Genomic DNA, 18,365 nt, shown 5'->3' with positions numbered 1-18,365 from the left:
TTCCTCACAGGCTCAGCCATCAAGAGGAATTAAATTAAACAAAATTAAACCTCTCCTCCTCAGCACTGGGGCTGTTAACCCCCCATGCACACAAAGCAAGCAGAAAAACTCAGCTCTGGACCCTGCTGCTTCCAGCAGCCAGCTCTGTCTGTAGCCAGGGTAAAAATAAAACCCCCAAACCCTCCAGTTGTGCTCGGAGCCCTTTGCCATCCATCAGCCAGGGGTCACAGGAACTGCAGCTCATGTGCTCAGGTCTCCAAACCTGCAGGAAATCAGTCTTTGTTACATGTGAAATAAAGCAGTCTATGGGGAAAATAACCATAAATGTTCATTATTTGTACAGGAAAATCAATTTGTAGGCCAATTGACCAAATAAAGTAATACAATTTGCTGGGAAATCCCCCAGGTGTGGCAGGCAAATAGCAGAGCAGGGATGGAGGCTGAGGTTTGGATGGGAACGGGGGGTGGGAGGGGAGTGGGGCTGAGGAAAGGAGTAAAACTGCAGAAAAGGGTACAGCCCATCGGGGGAGGTACCAGGGGAAGGGGGAGAGGGGAAAATGTGAGTTTTTGTGGTTTTGCATCATTCTGAGTGTGATACCAGGAAGGTGCTGGGAGGGGATGGCAGGGACAGAGGGACAGGGATGGGGACAGAGGGACAGGGATGGGGACAGAGGGACAGGGACAGGGATGGGGACAGGGGGATGGGGACAGGGAGACAGGGACAGAGGGACAGAGGGACAGGGATGGGGACAGAGGGACAGGGACAGAGGGACAGGGATGGGGACAGAGGGGACAGAGGGACAGGGATGGGGACAGGGGGACAGGGACAGAGGGGCAGGGTCAGCCCTGACAGTGAGGCAGGGACAGGGACACAGGGACAGCCCTGAGCTCTCTCCTGTTTTTCTGCCACTCCAGAGGTGCAGCACGAGGTGTGAGAAGAGAAGCATCCACACCCTTTGCTCCTTGTCCATTCACCTGACAGGTGGAGCAGGCAAGGAAAGAAAAAAGGGAGAAATCTGAGATTTGCCTTTGTTTGGGAGGCAGCAACAGCATCCCACTCTCAGCTGGTGCAAGTTGACTTCTGCTCCCTCAGAACTGACTTCCATTGCCTGAGGACCTGGCTTCACATCTCTGCTTCCCCCTTTGCAACCTCAGGCTGAAAGGGACAGAGTCATTTGATGTGGAAACAGGCTCAGAAAACAAAGAGCAGGACACTTTTCAGCCTTCCTGCAAAGAGGTTTTGAGAACAGGGAGCTCCAAAGGCCTGATGGATTTTCTATCTTAGACCTTCAAAGCCTGGAAATTCCAATTGGCTTTTCCCAGAAAAGCCTGGCTCTTGCTCTATTAACAAATTATCCTTTGGGCTTTATAATTCACTGAGAGATCCTGAATGGGAAATGTTCCCTTCTGTTCCCAGACCTTGTTCTTCTGTTTCTTTAGGTATTCACAAAACCCCCTTGTTAATACTGATGGAAGAGCTGCAGCTTCCCCTCTGGGCAACTTGCTTTGGGTTCAAACTTCCATACTCTCCTCCATTCTAGCAGGACCCAGTTTCTCTGCCTCCACACATCATCCTGTGCCCCAAAGAGCTCCCAACAGAGCCATGAGCAGGATGAGGGACAGGGAGCAGGCAGGGAATGTTGGTGATGAGCACCAGGGAGCTCTTTGGGATGACTCAGGGAAGTTGTGCTCAAGAGAGATTTTCTTCTCTGCTGCAGTTCAAGATAAAATACCCCAAACAGGAGCTGGGCTCTGTGTGCTGGAGCTCAGCCCAGCCCATCACTGAGGGTGGCTCTGCTGTCCCCAAGGGCTGCTTGTCCCCTGTCTGGCTGTGCCCCCTTTCTTTCCTTTCTTCCTCCTGAGTCCCTGCCAGAGCCTGTAAAGCCCTTCCTGATGAAGGATGTGACAGTCCCCAAAACCTGGGAGGGTTTTCCTGCTCTGCCTTGCCTTCCTTTTCTGCCTGACCATTGCCTGGCACTGGGCTCTGCTGTCAGCATCCCTCCCCAGCTTTCCCAGGACTTCTGCCTTTTGCCAGCTTTATTTGGAAAGTTGAAATCAGGATTTTTTTCAGAGAAGCTGTTATTAAGTATTAATTATTAATTGCTGGCTGTTCCCTCCTGCTCCCCCTTGCCTTGGGCCATCCCTCCTGTGCTGGAGCAGCCCCAGGGTGCCACTGGTGTCCCTGGGAGGAGGTGATGGAGGACAAACCTCAGTGGCCAGGTGAAGGGGAGGGGATGTCTTGGGAGCAGTTTTATTGATGTGTTCATTGCCAGACACGGGGCCAGGAGGTGGATGAGAGCCTGGCCACCTCCTGCTGCCTGTGACCTGTGCTTGGATGCAGATTCTGGTGACCCAGGGCTGGATTTGCTACTGAACAGTGAGGCTGGGCTGGAAGGGCTAATGAAGGCCCAGGGGACAGGGCAGGATTATCCTGGAAGCCAACCTGACCCTCTCTGAGGTGTTTACACTAATCACAGCTGAAGGTAAATGCAAACTCTGCCAGTTATTCTGCAGGGGGATGTGTGGTCCCACTGCTGGCTAATGTCCCTAATTAAAGCCATTCCACCAGGTTTATTATTTGGAAAAGCAAAAGAAAAACATCCCAGGCTCTCTAAACCTCCCCTTTTCCTTTTCCCTATCTTTATTATCAATAAAAAAAGAGAGAAAATGCTGTCTGGGCTTGAGGATTTCCTTCACATATGGAAGAGATTTAGAATTCTCCCTCTCCCAGCAGCTCTCAGAGCTCCCCCAGCATTCCCTGACTGCTCCCTGGCTATGAAGAAGGAATGCACAGGCTGGGGTTTTTTTCTGCAGGTTTTTTTTATCCAATAGTAATTATTTTTGAGGGTTGAATCCCAGGCACGTGAATCATCTTGCAAACAGCTTTGATATTTTGATGTGGGAGCAAATTCTTGGGGCATTTGGGTCTGTGTGCCTTTTCTGGGCTGCCCAGTGTCCCCAGGGACTGCACCTGCTCCTCTGCTGGGGCACTTCCCCTGGGAGCAGCTCTCCAGCCCTTCACTGGACTGCCAAAAACTTTAATTTCATCTGCACCTTTTTTTTTTTTTTTTGGTTTTGTTTTTTTTTTTTTTTTTTTTTTGGTTTTTTTTTTTTTTTTTTTGTTTTTTTTTGGTTTTTTTTTTTTTTTTTGTTTTTTTTTGGTGTTCCATGGAGCAATTTTTGCCTCGCAGCTCTTGGAGCTCTGGGCCTTTCCATGGCTGGGATCAATTAAATCAATTAAATCAATTAAATCTCACCAGGGGTGTCCTGGCCAGGGCTCTGCCCTTCCCTGTGTCCCACCAGGGTGTTCAGCTGCTCCCAGGCCAGGAAACCTCCCCTCCCTCCATCTGTGAGCTCTGCAGGGCTCTTGTGCAACTCCTGGATTTGGGGATTCTTGGCTGGGTGGACACAGCTCAGGAGGGCTGGGATGGCTGCAGGAGAAGGGTTGGGTTGGGTTGGGTTGGGTTGGTGACTCTGCTGACCCTGCTCAAACACACAGAGCAGAATTTCCCAATTTCCCTGTCTGTCCAGAAGGGAAGAACCCCCCAGTGTTTCTGCTGTTCCTTTCCTCCTCCTCAGCTTCCAGACTGCTCCACCCCAGAACCTGCTGCTGTTCCCAGATTCTTTTCTTTTTAATTGCAGCTGTATCTCTGGACTTGGGTAACTTTAAATAATGTGATTTTTCCTGGGGAAAGAAAATATTCCTGCCTGTGATTTTTTTTTTTTTTTTAAACAAAGCCATCCCCACCCTGACAATACTTTTGAGAGGCAATGAAAGCAAGAATGGTGTCAGAATACCCTGGGAGGGTGGGGTGGGGTGGCAGAGGGAGAATGGGGGTTATTGGCTCCAATTCCAGCTGTGCTTGGTTTGCTGCAACCAGAACCCTCAAAGTGAATCTTTAGGAATGGAGGGAGGGAGGGCAGCTGTCCTGGTTTGAGGGACAGGTCTCTGCCAGTAAAGGCAGGAGCTTCTCTTTGAAATGGAGAATGTGAACCCTCTCCCTCCAAATTATTATCATTTTGAAATTAAGGGGCTCTCAGGCAGAGATATAGGAATTAGGAATAACAGTTCTTTACTAGGAAAATTAAACTAGAAATGCAGTATTACACAGAACAATCCCAACCCTGCCAGAGTCAGAATCCAAGCTGACACCCGTCAGTCAGTCAGGGTGTTGGCACAGTCCCATTCAATGGTGGCTGCATCCTCCTGCAGGGGCAGATGTGGTTCAGCTGGAGCAGTGCTCCTGGAGAAGGTGCAGTTTCCTCTGAAGCTCCAGGGATGATGTGGAAAGGTCTGGCTTTCCTCTGGAATCCAGTGGAAAGAAGGTCCCTTGGTGTCCAAAATCTCAGTTTTTATCTGGGTAGGAAAGGCTTGGCTGCTCCCCTGGCTGGAGCATCTCCCATGGGATGATGGAATTTTATCAGTCATGCCCTGGGACTCAGTGGCCATTAACAGGAGATATTTCCTGGAGGGAGGATGGGCTGTGGGAAGATAAAGATGATTGCCCAGCTGGTTTAAAGATGGCCCATGAGCAGATAATGTGTGCCAGGAGATCAGGGGCACTGCCCCAGCTGGGTTAACAGATGGGGACAGAATTCACATTTCTGGCCACATCAACCCAGCACAGCAGCCCTCAAACACCAGGCTGCTCTGCAGTGCCCTCAGCCCTCACAGAGGCTTTGGAGGATTGTGGAGAGGTTTCTTGGAGGGTTCCTGAGCCATAATTCTGCATCAGCACCTGCCCTGGCTGTTGCCCCAGGTGTGTCTGGGGAGCAGCTCCTCCCTGGGGATGTTCTGGGCAGGATTTTGTGTTTGCAGCCCTTCCAAGTCAATGGCAAGACAATTGATTTTGGAGCAGGTTCTGGGCCAGGCTTCTGGCTACCTTTGTGCTTAGTTTGAAAGTGATGTGTGCCTGCTGGTGGATTCCTCTAAACACATTAGGGAAGTGCAATTGATTCCAACCTGGCTGTAGATGAATATAAAAGGCAAAATTGATTGGCTCAGTCTATTTTAATTTTCTGGGGAGGGAGGGACGTAGGAAATAAATAAATAAACGCCCCAGACTTGAGGGAAAAAAATACAAAAGAAACAGGACTTCTAAAATTGCATTGTTAGGGCTGAAAATCTGGGATTTACAAGTTCTCCCCTTTTGGCTGAGTTTGCTCCTGCTCCTGAGCTGGCTTTGGGCAGGGGCTGCACTTGGGGCACAGAGAGGGACAGGGCTGGAAAAGCACCTTGAGCACAGAAGGTGTTTGGGGGCAGGCCATGCACAGTCCATAAAGTGCCCGGTTTCCCCACATTTTGCCAATTTTGTACCATTTCTGGCTTGCTGCTCACAGACTGTTCTTGGCTGGGACCTGCAGCTGAGGGGAAAGGGGTGATGCCTTCCAGATGGGTTTAGCTCGTTATCACAGTGATTAGGGCTGCCCTTAACGACCACAACTAGAATTTATTGACAGAGGTAAACAAGTTTTTGTTTGGAATTTGTGGAAAGTTCTTAATTTGTTTAATTTAAAAAACGTGGGCTCTTCTGTCTCCCCTGCAGAGAGCCTGACCTACATTCCCAGGACTTCTGCCTTTGGCCAGGTTTATTTGGGAAGCTGAAATCAGTTTTTTTCAGAGGAGCTGTTACTGTTTAGGTGTCCTGTGCATTTACTGGGCCTGTTTCACACACCTTTCTCCCTGTCCAGAGAATGGGCACAGAGCTGTGGCCTCCCTCCCTGGGGTTCCCATCCCAAATCCTTGGTTTTGTTGGCTAAAATTGCAGATTCTGTGGGGCAGTGGCACTGCAGCTCCCCTGATTTCCAGGGGTTTCCCTGCTGCTGCCTGGTACAGGCAGGTGTTCCTGAATCACCTGGATCACAACTTCCCTGGGCTGCTGGCAAAGCTGTAATTGAATGGTGATGTGGCAAAATTTGGTGGGAAGTATTCTGGAGACAGAGATTGGTGCCTGATTCTGCTTCCACCTTCCTTTCTCCCTGGTGTGGATGAGCTGCAGGCTGGGGATGAAGGGCTGGGAGAGGCTGGAAAAGCATGGCGTGGTCAGAACTGGAAAAATCAGAAATAGAAGTGTCTGTGCTGAAAGTCCTTTGCAAAGTGACCAGGACAAAGTGTGAGCCATGCAGGGACTGACAGCTTTGGCTTGTCCAAAAGAGATTTTTGGTGAACAAGAGAGAGATAAACACAAGGTTTAAAATAGAAGAGGTAACCAAGTTTTTGTTTGGTGTTTGTGTGAATACTGAGATTTCTCACCAAATCCTCGTTTTGTTCTCTCTCCCCATTGCAACCCCATCCAGAACCGGGGCCGCCTGGCAGAGAAGAGAACAATCCCCCTGCCCCCCAGCAGGGTCCCCAAGAAAGAGCTGGGCTCCCTCTTCCACAGTGAGGACAGCCAGGAGAGCGACCAGAGCAATGGGCAGCCCCCCGAAGTGAAGCAGGAGGAGGATCTGCACATCAGTATCATGAAAAGAAGGTACCTGGGCTGGGCAGGGCACACCTGGGCAGAGCCTTGGAGAGCAGCCCTGGAATCACTCTGCAAATGTCACTTCCAGCTCACAAAGGGCAGCTGGCTGGGGATTTTTCACTTTCTCCTCTTTGTTTGCACTGAAGGCAAATCTGGATTTGCAGATTTTCGGTTGGGTCTCACTCTGCTCAGGGCTCTGTGGCCAAGGAATTGCATGACCAAGAAATCACCTGTGGGCTTCAGCTGTCTGAGATACAGAGGTGTGGGGGCCCCAAATCCTGCCTTTGCTTTCAGTTGTGCTCAAATCCTGCTGCTATTGAAACTGGGGAGTTCAGTGCTGGGGAGCAGAGTTTGGGAAGGGGTAGCAGCAAGGTGTGGGGTTTTATATTTGATCACAGCTGTCAGAGAACCCTGAGAGCCTCCAGGAGTGAGGGAGAAGTGATGGAGTTGCAGCAGGGAGGAGGAACTGCTTGGTTTTAATCCTTTTTTCTCAGTGCCATGGACATTCATTCATCCTGGACTTGTGCAGCCTTAGAGGAGCAGGAGGATTGTCTGGAGTTATCTCCTGGTAACCCTCACCTGGCCTCTCCTGGGAGGCCTCAGTGCCCTCAACATTCAGCTGCAAAATCCCAGGTCCTCTCACCCCTCTGAAAACCCAGGAATTTCAGAAAACCTGTTACCCCAGGAAAAGGGGTAACAGCCTCAGCCTCCTGTGCTGCTCAGTGCCCTCCTCTGGGCTCTCATCTCCCTGTGCTGCACAGCAGGGCTCAGACCCTGAGATGAGCCCGATAAAACCAGAGCAGAGGCAGCTGAGGGGCTGTAATTGCTTTTCTCATGTTTTATGTGTTCCCTGCCTGGCAGGAGAGGAACTGTTCCCCTTCCCTCTGACAGATGCTGGCACCCTCAGCACTGAGGGCTCAGAGCAGGGAGACAAGAGGCACCAGCTCTTGCCATAAAACCCTGCTGTGATTAAAGCTGGGTTTATCATTGCACTGTCCAGGAGGCTGTTCCTGTGGAAATGGAAAGGTGTTTTGGGAAAGCACCTGGGCTGGAGCACAGGGAGCCCTCCCAGGCAGTTCTGTGACCTGCCCTGCTCCTCCTGCCCCTGTTAATTATGCTTTTAATGCTGCAGAATTTCAGTGCTGGATGGTCTCATTAGGAGGGAGAACAATGTGATAACTCTGTAATTGATAATGCTGGGCCCCCCAAATACAAAGTGCTCTTATCTTAAATCTTTAATTACTGTAATTGCTTTGCCTGTTTATTAGGAAATGAAGGAAGAGTGTTTGGCAGGTCTCAGGCAGTGATCCCCAGCTCTCCATGGCTCTGCTCTCCTCGTGTCTGGAGGTCTCTGGGTTTATTTCCTTGGAGGAGAGCAGGCTTCTCCCAGCTGGTTAAATTCCCACTGCTTTTCTACAGTTGTTCTTTTCTTTTTCCTGGAGCTGTGATGCAGTGGGGAGGGGAGGAAGCTGAGATGGTGGAGCAAGTGGAGCAGGCAGAACTCCTGGGAGTGCAGGAATAAAGGAGAAAAACAGGAATTCAGGAATTCACCTGCATTACTGCTTTCAACACTTTGCCTCTTTCTCCTTTTCCCAGTTTCCTGCTCTCAGGGCTGGGCACGGGAGAAGGAAAGGCTCTGGGGGTTAGAACTGGAGCTGGGAGTTTCCTGGCTGGTCCCTCACCTCAGCCTTTGGCAGTCTTGGCCTCTGGACTATCCCAGACACCAAAGGAGGGCAGTGGTGGAATCACCATCCCTGGAGGTGCTCCAGGAAGGTGTGGATGTGGCACCTGGGGACGTGGTTTAGTGCTGAACGTGGCAATGCTGGGTTAAAAGTTGGGCTGAATGAGCTTAGAGGGCTTTTCCAACCTTAATGATCCTATAATTCTTAATTAGACTCCACAAATTCCATTGCTGTGCAGTAGTTTGGGAAGCTTTAACTTCCTGACCCTCCCAGGGAGATTCCACCCAGCCCTGGTGGATGCATGAGCTCAGCCTGGGAGCTTTTCCACCCCGAGGTGCAAACTGCCTGTCAGGATCTCCTGCTGTTATCCCAGGAATCTTCAGGCAGAGCAGAGCCAGGGAGGAAGGCTCAGCAAGATCCTCACACTGCTGGATTTCAGCCCAGCATTGTCTTGTGGGCTGATGCATTGAATTCCTATTTTAAAGAGTGGCCTCTTTCACTGGGAAAGGGGAGAAATGCAGTGACAGCATCTGGGATTGAACAGGGTGGGGCAGAACAGCTTTGGCCAAGTCCCTGCAGTGGTGAGGATGAGGGTGAAGCTCAAGCACCTGCTTAGAGCTGGGAAGTGTCACTGTCCTAATGTGGATTTGAGGGAAGGAGAGAGGGAAACAGCCACTGACTTCCCAGGGATGCTGCAGGGTGAAATCCCCAACCAGCACAAAATCCCTTTCTGCCCAGGAGGGAGATGAGAGAGCAGAAAAGAAAGGGGAAAGGGAAAGGAAAGGGGAAAGGGAAAGGAAGTGTCTGTGGCAGCTCTGCCCATCTCCTGTGCCTGGCAGCTCTCCTGATCTCCCTGTCTGAGCCTTGCAGCAGCAGTTCCTGCTGAGAGCAGCCCAGGAGCCCCAAGGCTCAGCCTCCTGCTGCCATTCCCAGGTTGTTCTCTCAGGAGCTGTGGATGAGATTCCCTGAATCCCTGAGCACTCCCTGCTCAGCCTCCTGAAGCAGCCTGGTGTGGATACTGGGAGGCTGTGGCAGCTGGGACTGGGATAACTGGGAGGAGCAGGGAGGATCCAGCTCTGCCCATCAAAAACCAAAAAAACCCATCAAAACCCCCAGCCCCCCTGGCTGCTCTGCCTTAATTTGGGATATTGTTCCTCCCCAAGCTGCTGCTCCTGCCTGTCACAGGCAGAGTGACAGAAGGTGCTGGGTTCATTTCTGAGGTGGGAAATTGCTGATAATTCATTTCCAGCTGGGAGGGAACACGGCACAGACACGTCTGGGGCTTCTGCCTGAAATGTCAGCACTGAGCTCATTCTGCCTCCTTTGAACAGGGCCTGGGAGCTGAGACAGCTCCCTGCAGCTCTCAGGGATGGGGTGGAGCAGGGAGGGTCAGGATGGAGAGGAGAGGGTCAGGATGGAGAGGAGAGGCTCAGGATGGAGCAGGAGAGGGTCAGGATGGAGCAGGGATGCTCAGGATGGAGAGGAGAGGGTCAGGATGGAGAGGAGAGGCTCAGGATGGAGAGGAGAGGGTCAGGATGGAGCAGGAGAGGGTCAGGATGGAGAGGAGAGGGTCAGGATGGAGCACAGGGGGTCAGGATGGAGCAGGAGAGGGTCAGGATGGAGCAGGAGAGGGTCAGGATGGAGCAGGAGAGGGTCAGGATGGAGCAGGGATGCTCAGGATGGAGCAGGAGAGGGTCAGGATGGAGCAGGAGAGGCTCAGGATGGAGAGGAGAGGGTCAGGATGGAGCAGGGAGGCTCAGGATGGAGAGGAGAGGGTCAGGATGGAGCAGGGAGGGTCAGGATGGAGAGGAGAGGGTCAGGATGGAGCAGGGAGGCTCAGGATGGAGCAGGAGAGGGTCAGGATGGATGGAGCAGGGAGGCTCAGGATGGAGAGGAGAGGGTCAGGATGGAGCAGGAGAGGGTCAGGATGGAGCAGGAGAGGCTCAGGATGGAGCAGGAGAGGGTCAGGATGGAGCAGGAGAGGGTCAGGATGGAGAGGAGAGGGTAAGAATGGAATAGAAGAGGGTCAGGATGAAAAAGGAAAGGGTCAGGGTGCAGCAGCAGAGGATTTCCCAATGCTGAGCAGCTCCTGGGTCCTGCAGTGGACACAGAACTCTGGAGTGGGGCTGGACAGGGCAGGGGTTGGGATGGACAGGGCAGGGTTTGGGATGGACAGGGCAGGATTGGGGATGGACAGGGCAGGGTTTGGGATGGACAGGGCAGGATTTGGGATGGACAGGGCAGGAGTTGGGAATGGACAGGGCAGGGGTTGGGGATGGACAGGGCAGGATTGGGGATGGACAGGGCAGGAGTTGGGATGGACAGGGCAGGATTGGGAATGGACAGGGCAGGGTTGGGGATGGACAGGGCAGGATTGGGGATGGACAGGGCAGGGTTTGGGATGGACAGGGCAGGAGTTGGGGATATGGACAGGGCAGGGTTTGGGATGGACAGGGCAGGATTGGGGATGGACAGGGCAGGATTTGGGATGGACAGGGCAGGATTTGGGATGGACAGGGCAGGAGTTGGGAATGGACAGGGCAGGGTTTGGGATGGACAGGGCAGGGTTGGGGATGGACAGGGCAGGAGTTGGGATGGACAGGGCAGGAGTTGGGAATGGACAGGGCAGGATTGGGGATGGACAGGGCAGGAGTTGGGAATGGACAGGGCAGGATTGGGGATGGACAGGGCAGGATTGGGGATGGACAGGGCAGGATTTGGGATGGACAGGGCAGGAGTTGGGAATGGACAGGGCAGGGTTTGGGATGGACAGGGCAGGATTTGGGATGGACAGGGCAGGAGTTGGGAATGGACAGGGCAGGGTTTGGGATGGACAGGGCAGGAGTTGGGATGGACAGGGCAGGGGTTGGGGATGGACAGGGCAGGGTTTGGGATGGACAGGGTAGGGGTTGGGATGGACAGGGCAGGAGTTGGGGATGGACAGGGCAGGGGTTGGGGATGGACAGGGCAGGGGTTTGGGATGGACAGGGTAGGGGTTGGGATGGACAGGGCAGGATTGGGGATGGACAGGGCAGGATTGGGGATGGACAGGGCAGGATTGGGGATGGACAGGGCAGGATTGGGGATGGACAGGGCAGGAGTTGGGAATGGACAGGGCAGGGTTTGGGATGGACAGGGCAGGATTGGGGATGGACAGGGCAGGATTTGGGATGGACAGGGCAGGAGTTGGGAATGGACAGGGCAGGGTTTGGGAATGGACAGGGCAGGATTGGGGATGGACAGGGCAGGAGTTGGGATGGACAGGGCAGGATTGGGGATGGACAGGGCAGGAGTTGGGATGGACAGGGCAGGAGTTGGGATGGACAGGGCAGGGTTTGGGATGGACAGGGCAGGGTTTGGGATGGACAGGGTAGGGGTTGGGAATGGACAGGGCAGGATTGGGGATGGACAGGGCAGGATTGGGGATGGACAGGGCAGGATTGGGGATGGACAGGGCAGGATTGGGGATGGACAGGGCAGGATTGGGGATGGACAGGGCAGGTGTTGGGGATGGACAGGGCAGGGTTTGGGATGGACAGGGCAGGGTTTGGGATGCTCAGGGGGCTCTGGGGCTGCCCAGGGTGGAGCAGGCTTTGGGGGACAGGAGATGAGTGCTCAGCCCTTTCCTCTGACCTCTGCTCTGTTTGTTGCAGGATTCACACCCACTGGGATTTGAACATCTCCTTCAGAGAGACCTCCTGCAGGTACAGCTCTGTGTGCTGGGCTCAGAATTTCATTTCTTACTGCATGCTGATGCATTTAAATGAACATCTCTGTCAATTTTGGGGGTTTTTTCCTTCCTCCCTTTGTTCCTCATCCTCCCCACACACCCTTTCTTTGGTTTTTATTTTGGGGGAAGTTGTGTTCCTGTCTCTTTTACATTGGAAGGGAGAATTGATGAGACTTCTAATGAAAGTCCAGTTTTGATGTGTTTGCTCTGGCCCCAAGAAGATGGAAATTCCTAAATGGAAGATCTCCAGTTGCAAACATGAATATTCCTCTGTGACCCCTGGGGCAGAGGAGAACCTGGGTGTGGTGCATTATCTTTTGTGCTGCCAGCAATCACAAACTCTTCTAATCCTTTAAAAACCCAGCTGCAGAAATTTGTACTAAAATCTGGGATTTTGACAGGTCTCTTTTATTCTGGATTTCCAGATCAGGCTGCAGCCCTTGAGTTGTAGAAAACTGCTGAGTTCTTAGATTGAGAACAATAAATCTGAGCAGCTGGGAAACTCTTCATGGAGGAGGAACAGAGCAGGAGGAGGCATCAGAGGGAGGACAGGGCAGAGTGGGGGTCCCTGGGTGCTCCATCCCCTGGGGAGATCAGGATCTGCTGGCAAAGAGCAGCCCAGTGACAAATTTGAGTTTTGCTAAAAACAATTTTTGATGTTTTGTGTGAACCTGTTCAGTTAGAGATGGAAAAAAGGGGAAATAATACCAGTGATGGAGCAGAGGGCAATGTCCATGTCTTTAACTGACCCCTGGAGAGGGAATTAAAATGAAACCTTGGCTGTGGGAGTGAAGGTGGGAAATCCATGTGGACTCATCCTCCAGTGGGAACAGGGCAGAGGAATTTAACCAAGCACAGACAGTGGCTGTGAACCACAAACCCCCATAACTCCAAAATTTCCCAGTGTTAAGAGCACAAATCCCAGCCCAGAGTGAGCACAGTGAGCCAGTGCAGGCCCAGCTCAGCCAACCCATAAAACCAGGTTTTGGAAAGGCAGCCCTCAGAGTCAAACCCCTGGTTTGCTGCTCCAGGATTTTGGGACTCTCAGATACAAAAGGATGGATTCCTTCCAGGCAGAGCCTTGCATGCTAAATTTCAGCCCAGAGCAGAGTTTTATGGCTGAGTTATAAACTCCTAACAGGCAGAGGTTTGGGATGGAAGTGCTGACAGTGCCTTAATTAATGGCCCTGTGAGCAATGATTCTGCACAATGGCAGCTGAGGGTGCCAACACCTTTGGAAATTAGAATCTTAAAAAATAAGGATAATTCTCAACTTGCAATGCATGGAATAAAGTAATGGTCTGATTTTTATGTCAAATACATTTCCTGGTCTTCCTCAACTTGATTGTTCCCTTCAGTTCAGCTCTGTCCTGGAAGAAACCTCAGTAATTCCCCTTGGGAACAGAAGTTTTGCTTTTCCTGATGAGTCCAGCTGTCACAAGCTGTCCATCCAGCCCATTTAGAGGAAAAAAAACATGATGCCATGTGGCAGAAGAAGGATTTGGGGTTTATGTGGCAGGACAGAAAAAGGTTTTCTGTATTTGAGTGGCCCAAATTGCCCCCTCGCCCCACAAACCAGGTCTCAGGAGGGTTTAGCTGAGCTTTGTTACCAGTGCCCTGCAGTGCTGGATGTGCAGCTTGGGGGGTGGTAAAGGGGATGGATCAGAGCAGGCAGGAGGAAAAAAGGACAGAAATCAGCTGAGGGGAAGGAGGAGATGGGAAATACCTGGGAGATGAGCTGGGAGAAGCAAACAAAATGGGAAATTCAGTGATTTAGCTCCTGGCTTTGGAAAGGCAGCCTGGGAGGGGAGGGCAGGGCAGGGCTGAGGAGCTGCTGCTGCTGCTGGAGGTGTCAGGGCTGCTCCTGACCCAGCAGGGTCTGCTCAGTGCCACAGGTGGGGTTGTGGGGCACAGGTGAGGGTGTGGGGCACAGGTGAGGGTCTGGGCACAGGTGAGGGTCTGGGGCACAGGTGGGAGTCTGGGGGGACACAGGTGAGGTTGTGGGGACACAGGTGAGGCTGTGGGACACAGGTGAGGCTGTGGGGACACAGGTGGGGTTGTGGGGACACAGGTGGGGTTGTGGGGCACAGGTGGGGTTGTGAGGACACAGGTGAGGTTGTGGGGCACAGGTGAGGGTCTGGGGCACAGGTGAGGTTGTGGGGACACAGGTGAGGCTGTGGGGACACAGGTGAGGCTGTGGGGACACAGGTGAGGTTGTGGGGACACAGGTGAGGCTGTGAGGACACAGGTGAGGCTGTGGGGACACAGGTGAAGTTGTGGGGACACAGGTGGGGTTGTGAGGACACAGGTGGGGTTCTGGGTACACAGGTGAGGCTGTGGGGACACAGGTGAGGTTGTGAGGACACAGGTGAGGCTGTGGGGACACAGGTGAGGTTGTGAGGACACAGGTGAGGTTGTGTGGGGACACAGGTGAGGCTGTGGGGACACAGGTGAGGCTGTGAGGACACAGGTGGGGTTGTGAGGCACAGGTGAGGCTGTGGGGACACAGGTGAGGTTGTGGGTCACAGGTGGGGTTGTGAGGACACAGGTGGGGTTGTGAGGACACAGGTGAGGCTGTGGGGACACAGCCCTGCTGCTCTGCCCTCCCACACTCCCACACTCAGGATGCCTTTGGGGCTGCCTGCTTTGAGGTTTGGTTTTTTTCCCTAGTAAGCTTTTCCCTTCTGATCTCCAAGACCTGAAACAGGGACTGAAAGGTCAGAGGGAGTTTTCAGCAGCTGGAGGCTGAGGCTGAGCCTTGGGCAGGTGCAGCCAGAGCTGGGCTGTGCCAGTGAGAGCCTGAGCCCTGCAGGGACAGCAGCCAGTGGCACAGGGAGCAGTGTCCCCAAACAGGACCTGCTGTCCCCCTCTGGAAGAGCTGATTCTGGGCTGGACAAGTTGAGTTTTACCAGGGAAGAGCAGACTGGGGCCATCCCAGCTGTGTGGGACCTGCAGAGCTGTTCAGAACCCCTGGGGACTCTGGGGACAGTTCAGAGCTGGCTCTGGCTTTGTGGAGGACTTTAAAGTCCCCAGTGAGACACCACAGATGTGTCAGCCATGGATTGCAGTGGCAGGAAAAGGAAAATGTGTTCAGCACCAGCCTGAATTCTGCCCATCCTGACCATTTCTGGCTTTGGGCAGTGGGCTGCTCAGGGAAATGCTCCCATCCTCATCCTGGGCTTTTAGGCACAGCAGAGGTACCTGAGTGGCTTTTCCTTTTCCTAGAGGGATAAGGCCAAACAAGGAGAAAATTTGGAGTGATGAAAAGTATGACTTAATCTGAATTAATTATGTCATCATCATTTCATTAGCAGCACTTTCTGCTCTTGCTTTCATTCCCAGGAAGATTTATCTGGTGCAGGGATAGGGAGAGGAGACCATTAATGGACCAGCAGAGATTCAGATGCTGAGGGAATGGGGAGCTGATAAACCAGTTTTAACTTCCATTTAAAGCTAAATTTATTTCAAATAAAGCTGAGAAAGGCTGTTAGATACCTACAAGGAAAGGGGAAAGTTTGTTTAGAGTAGTTCTGGCCATGTTCATCCCCAGTGTGCTCTCATCTCTGCACGTCTCTCATGGGAGGGTTAAAGGACCTTTAGTAGGGTATCCTGGAGGGTTTGGGACAGACTGAGCAGCTGCAGGGCTCTGGGTGTTGCTGAGACACAGGGAGTCCCTGAAAGCCCAGACTTGAGGGGTCTCTGCATCAGGGAGATCTTCAGGGATCCTCCCCATCTGTCAGGGTGGTGTTATTCCATTTTTTCAGGTTTATTTATGAGCTTGCAGAGAGCTGAATGACAAAGCAGGCTTACAGTAAAAACATCTTCATACTTATTTCCACCTTATTTTGGAGTTGCCAGCCCTACTGATCATTTTTATGAACTGTCATGAGCATTAATGAAATTTTATGGGCATTTTGCTGGGGACATTGCAGGATGATTAATTTGTTTTTTCAGGCTCAGTCTGCAGGGAGATTTAGGGCTGTGCTGCCCATGGGTAGGGTTGGGATTTTCAGACCTCTCTGCTCCCTCCAGTTGAGAAAATTTGTTTATCCCTCCCTCCTCTTTTCCTTTCCCTCATTTCCCCCTTTTCCTCCCTTTCTCTGTGACATCTCAGCAGCTGGAGGTACCTGGGGGGCAGAGGTGGGATGCTGGGGAATTGTTGTCTGTCAAACTCGTGTCTGAGAAAGACAGAGAGTGACCCAGGGGGGTTTCTCTACCAGTGGTGAACTTAGGAAAGTTACCCAAAAGGTCAAGCAATAGAAATAGAATATAAATACAATATAATAGATAATAATAATAATATGTAATACAAATATATAATGATATAATAGACATCAATAATATACAATACCATATATAATGATATAATTGATAATTATAGAAAATATAATAATATAAATATATACAATATACAATGATATATAATAAAATACAATATATAAGTATAAAATACATATATATATAAATATGACATGTAATTTATATACTTGTTTATATAATTTATATAGAATTTAAATAAATATATATGAATTATATATAATTATTAATATATTTATATAATAAAAATGTGTTATGAAATTTTATGAATTTAATTTTAAAACCAAAAATAACAATAAGAGATTGCCAAGTGGTGGCTTTCCCTGATTCTGTCCAGAGCACAAAAGTCCCATGGGTCATGCTGCTTCTGTGCAGCTTCTGTGCAGTCCCTGTACAGCTCCTGTGCAATCCCTGCAGCCCCTGTGTAGCTCCTGTGCAGCCACTGCTGCTCCTGTGCAGCCACTGCTGCTCCTGTGCTGCTTCAGTGCAGTCCCTGCTGCTCCTGTGCAATCCCTGTGCAGCTCCTGTGCAGTCCCTGCAGCTCCTGTGCAATCCCTGTACAGCTCCTGTGCAGCCACTGCTGCTCCTGTGCAATCCCTGTGCAGCTCCCGTGCAGCTCCTCTGCAGTTCCTGTGGTGCTTCAGTGCAGCCCCTCTGCAGCTCCTGTGCAATCCCTGCTGCCCCTGTGCAGCTCCCATGCAGCCCCTACTTCTCCTGTGCAATCCCTGTAGCTCCTGTGCAGCCCCTGTGCAGCCCCTGTGCAATCCCTGCTGTTCCCGTGCAGCCCCTGTGCAGCCCCTCCTGCTCCCCCTCCCCTGCAGCTCCCTGACCCCAATCCAGCTGCAGGGATGGGCTGAGCCCAGCCTGGCCCTGATCCCGGCCCTGCCCTGCCCTGCCCTGCCCTGCCCTGTGCTGTGCTGTGCTGACTCAGGCCCTGCTGGCTTTGCTGGGGTCAGGTCCTGCCCTTGTCCAGGCACAGCAGTGACAGTCCTGCACAATTCCCTGTTCCAGGCACAGCAGTGACAGCCCTGCACAATTCCCTGTCCTGTTCCAGGCACAGCAGTGACAGTCCTGCACAATTCCCTGTCCTGGCACAGCAGTGACAGTCCTGCACAATTCCCTGTCCTGTCCCAGGCACAGCAGTGACAGTCCTGCACAATTCCCTGTTCCAGGCACAGCAGTGACAGTCCTGCACAATTCCCTGTCCTGTCCCAGGCACAGCAGTGACAGTCCTGCACAATTCCCTGTTCCAGGCACAGCAGTGACAGTCCTGCACAGTTCCCTGTCCTGTCCAGGCACAGCAGTGACAGTCCTGCACAATTCCCTGTCCTGTTCCAGGCACAGCAGTGACAGTCCTGCACAATTCCCTGTCCTGGCACAGCAGTGACAGTCCTGCACAATTCCCTGTCCTGTTCCAGGCACAGCAGTGACAGTCCTGCACAATTCCCTGTTCCAGGCACAGCAGTGACAGTCCTGCACAATTCCCTGTCCTGTCCAGGCACAGCAGTGACAGTCCTGCACAATTCCCTGTCCTGTTCCAGGCACAGCAGTGACAGTCCTGCACAATTCCCTGTCCTGTCCAGGCACAGCAGTGACAGTCCTGCACAATTCCCTGTCCTGTTCCAGGCACAGCAGTGACAGTCCTGCACAATTCCCTGTCCTGTTCCAGGCACAGCAGTGACAGTCCTGCACAATTCCCTGTCCTGTCCTGGCACAGCAGTGACAGTCCTGCACAATTCCCTGTCCTGTTCCAGGCACAGCAGTGACAGTCCTGCACAATTCCCTGTCCTGTTCCAGGCACAGCAGTGACAGTCCTGCACAATTCCCTGTCCTGGCACAGCAGTGACAGTCCTGCACAATTCCCTGTCCTGTTCCAGGCACAGCAGTGACAGTCCTGCACAATTCCCTGTCCTGGCATAGCAGTGACAGTCCTGCACAATTCCCTGTCCTGTTCCAGGCACAGCAGTGACAGTCCTGCACAATTCCCTGTCCTGGCACAGCAGTGACAGTCCTGCACAATTCCCTGTCCTGTTCCAGGCACAGCAGTGACAGTCCTGCACAATTCCCTGTCCAGGCACAGCAGTGACAGTCCTGCACAATTCCCTGTCCTGTTCCAGGCACAGCAGTGACAGTCCTGCACAATTCCCTGTTCCAGGCACAGCAGTGACAGTC

General features: G+C 52.2%; 1 protein-coding gene across 4 annotated transcripts in view; it reads left to right on the top strand.

Annotated features, from left to right (window-relative positions):
- The window catches only part of SAMD11 (sterile alpha motif domain containing 11), an 86,435-nt gene that overhangs the window by 16,012 nt on the left and 52,058 nt on the right, over positions 1–18,365 (top strand). For all 4 annotated transcript variants that reach the window (XM_056508078.1, XM_056508079.1, XM_056508081.1 and 1 more), the window contains 2 exons: positions 6,298–6,473; positions 11,800–11,850. In XM_056508078.1, coding sequence (XP_056364053.1) covers positions 6,298–6,473; positions 11,800–11,850 — 227 coding nt within the window. The remainder of the gene's footprint in view (positions 1–6,297; positions 6,474–11,799; positions 11,851–18,365) is intronic.

This window comes from Oenanthe melanoleuca, chromosome 21 (assembly GCF_029582105.1).
Source record: "Oenanthe melanoleuca isolate GR-GAL-2019-014 chromosome 21, OMel1.0, whole genome shotgun sequence".
NCBI lineage: Eukaryota > Metazoa > Chordata > Aves > Passeriformes > Muscicapidae > Oenanthe > Oenanthe melanoleuca.
This window is presented reverse-complemented; position numbering and strand designations above follow the sequence as displayed.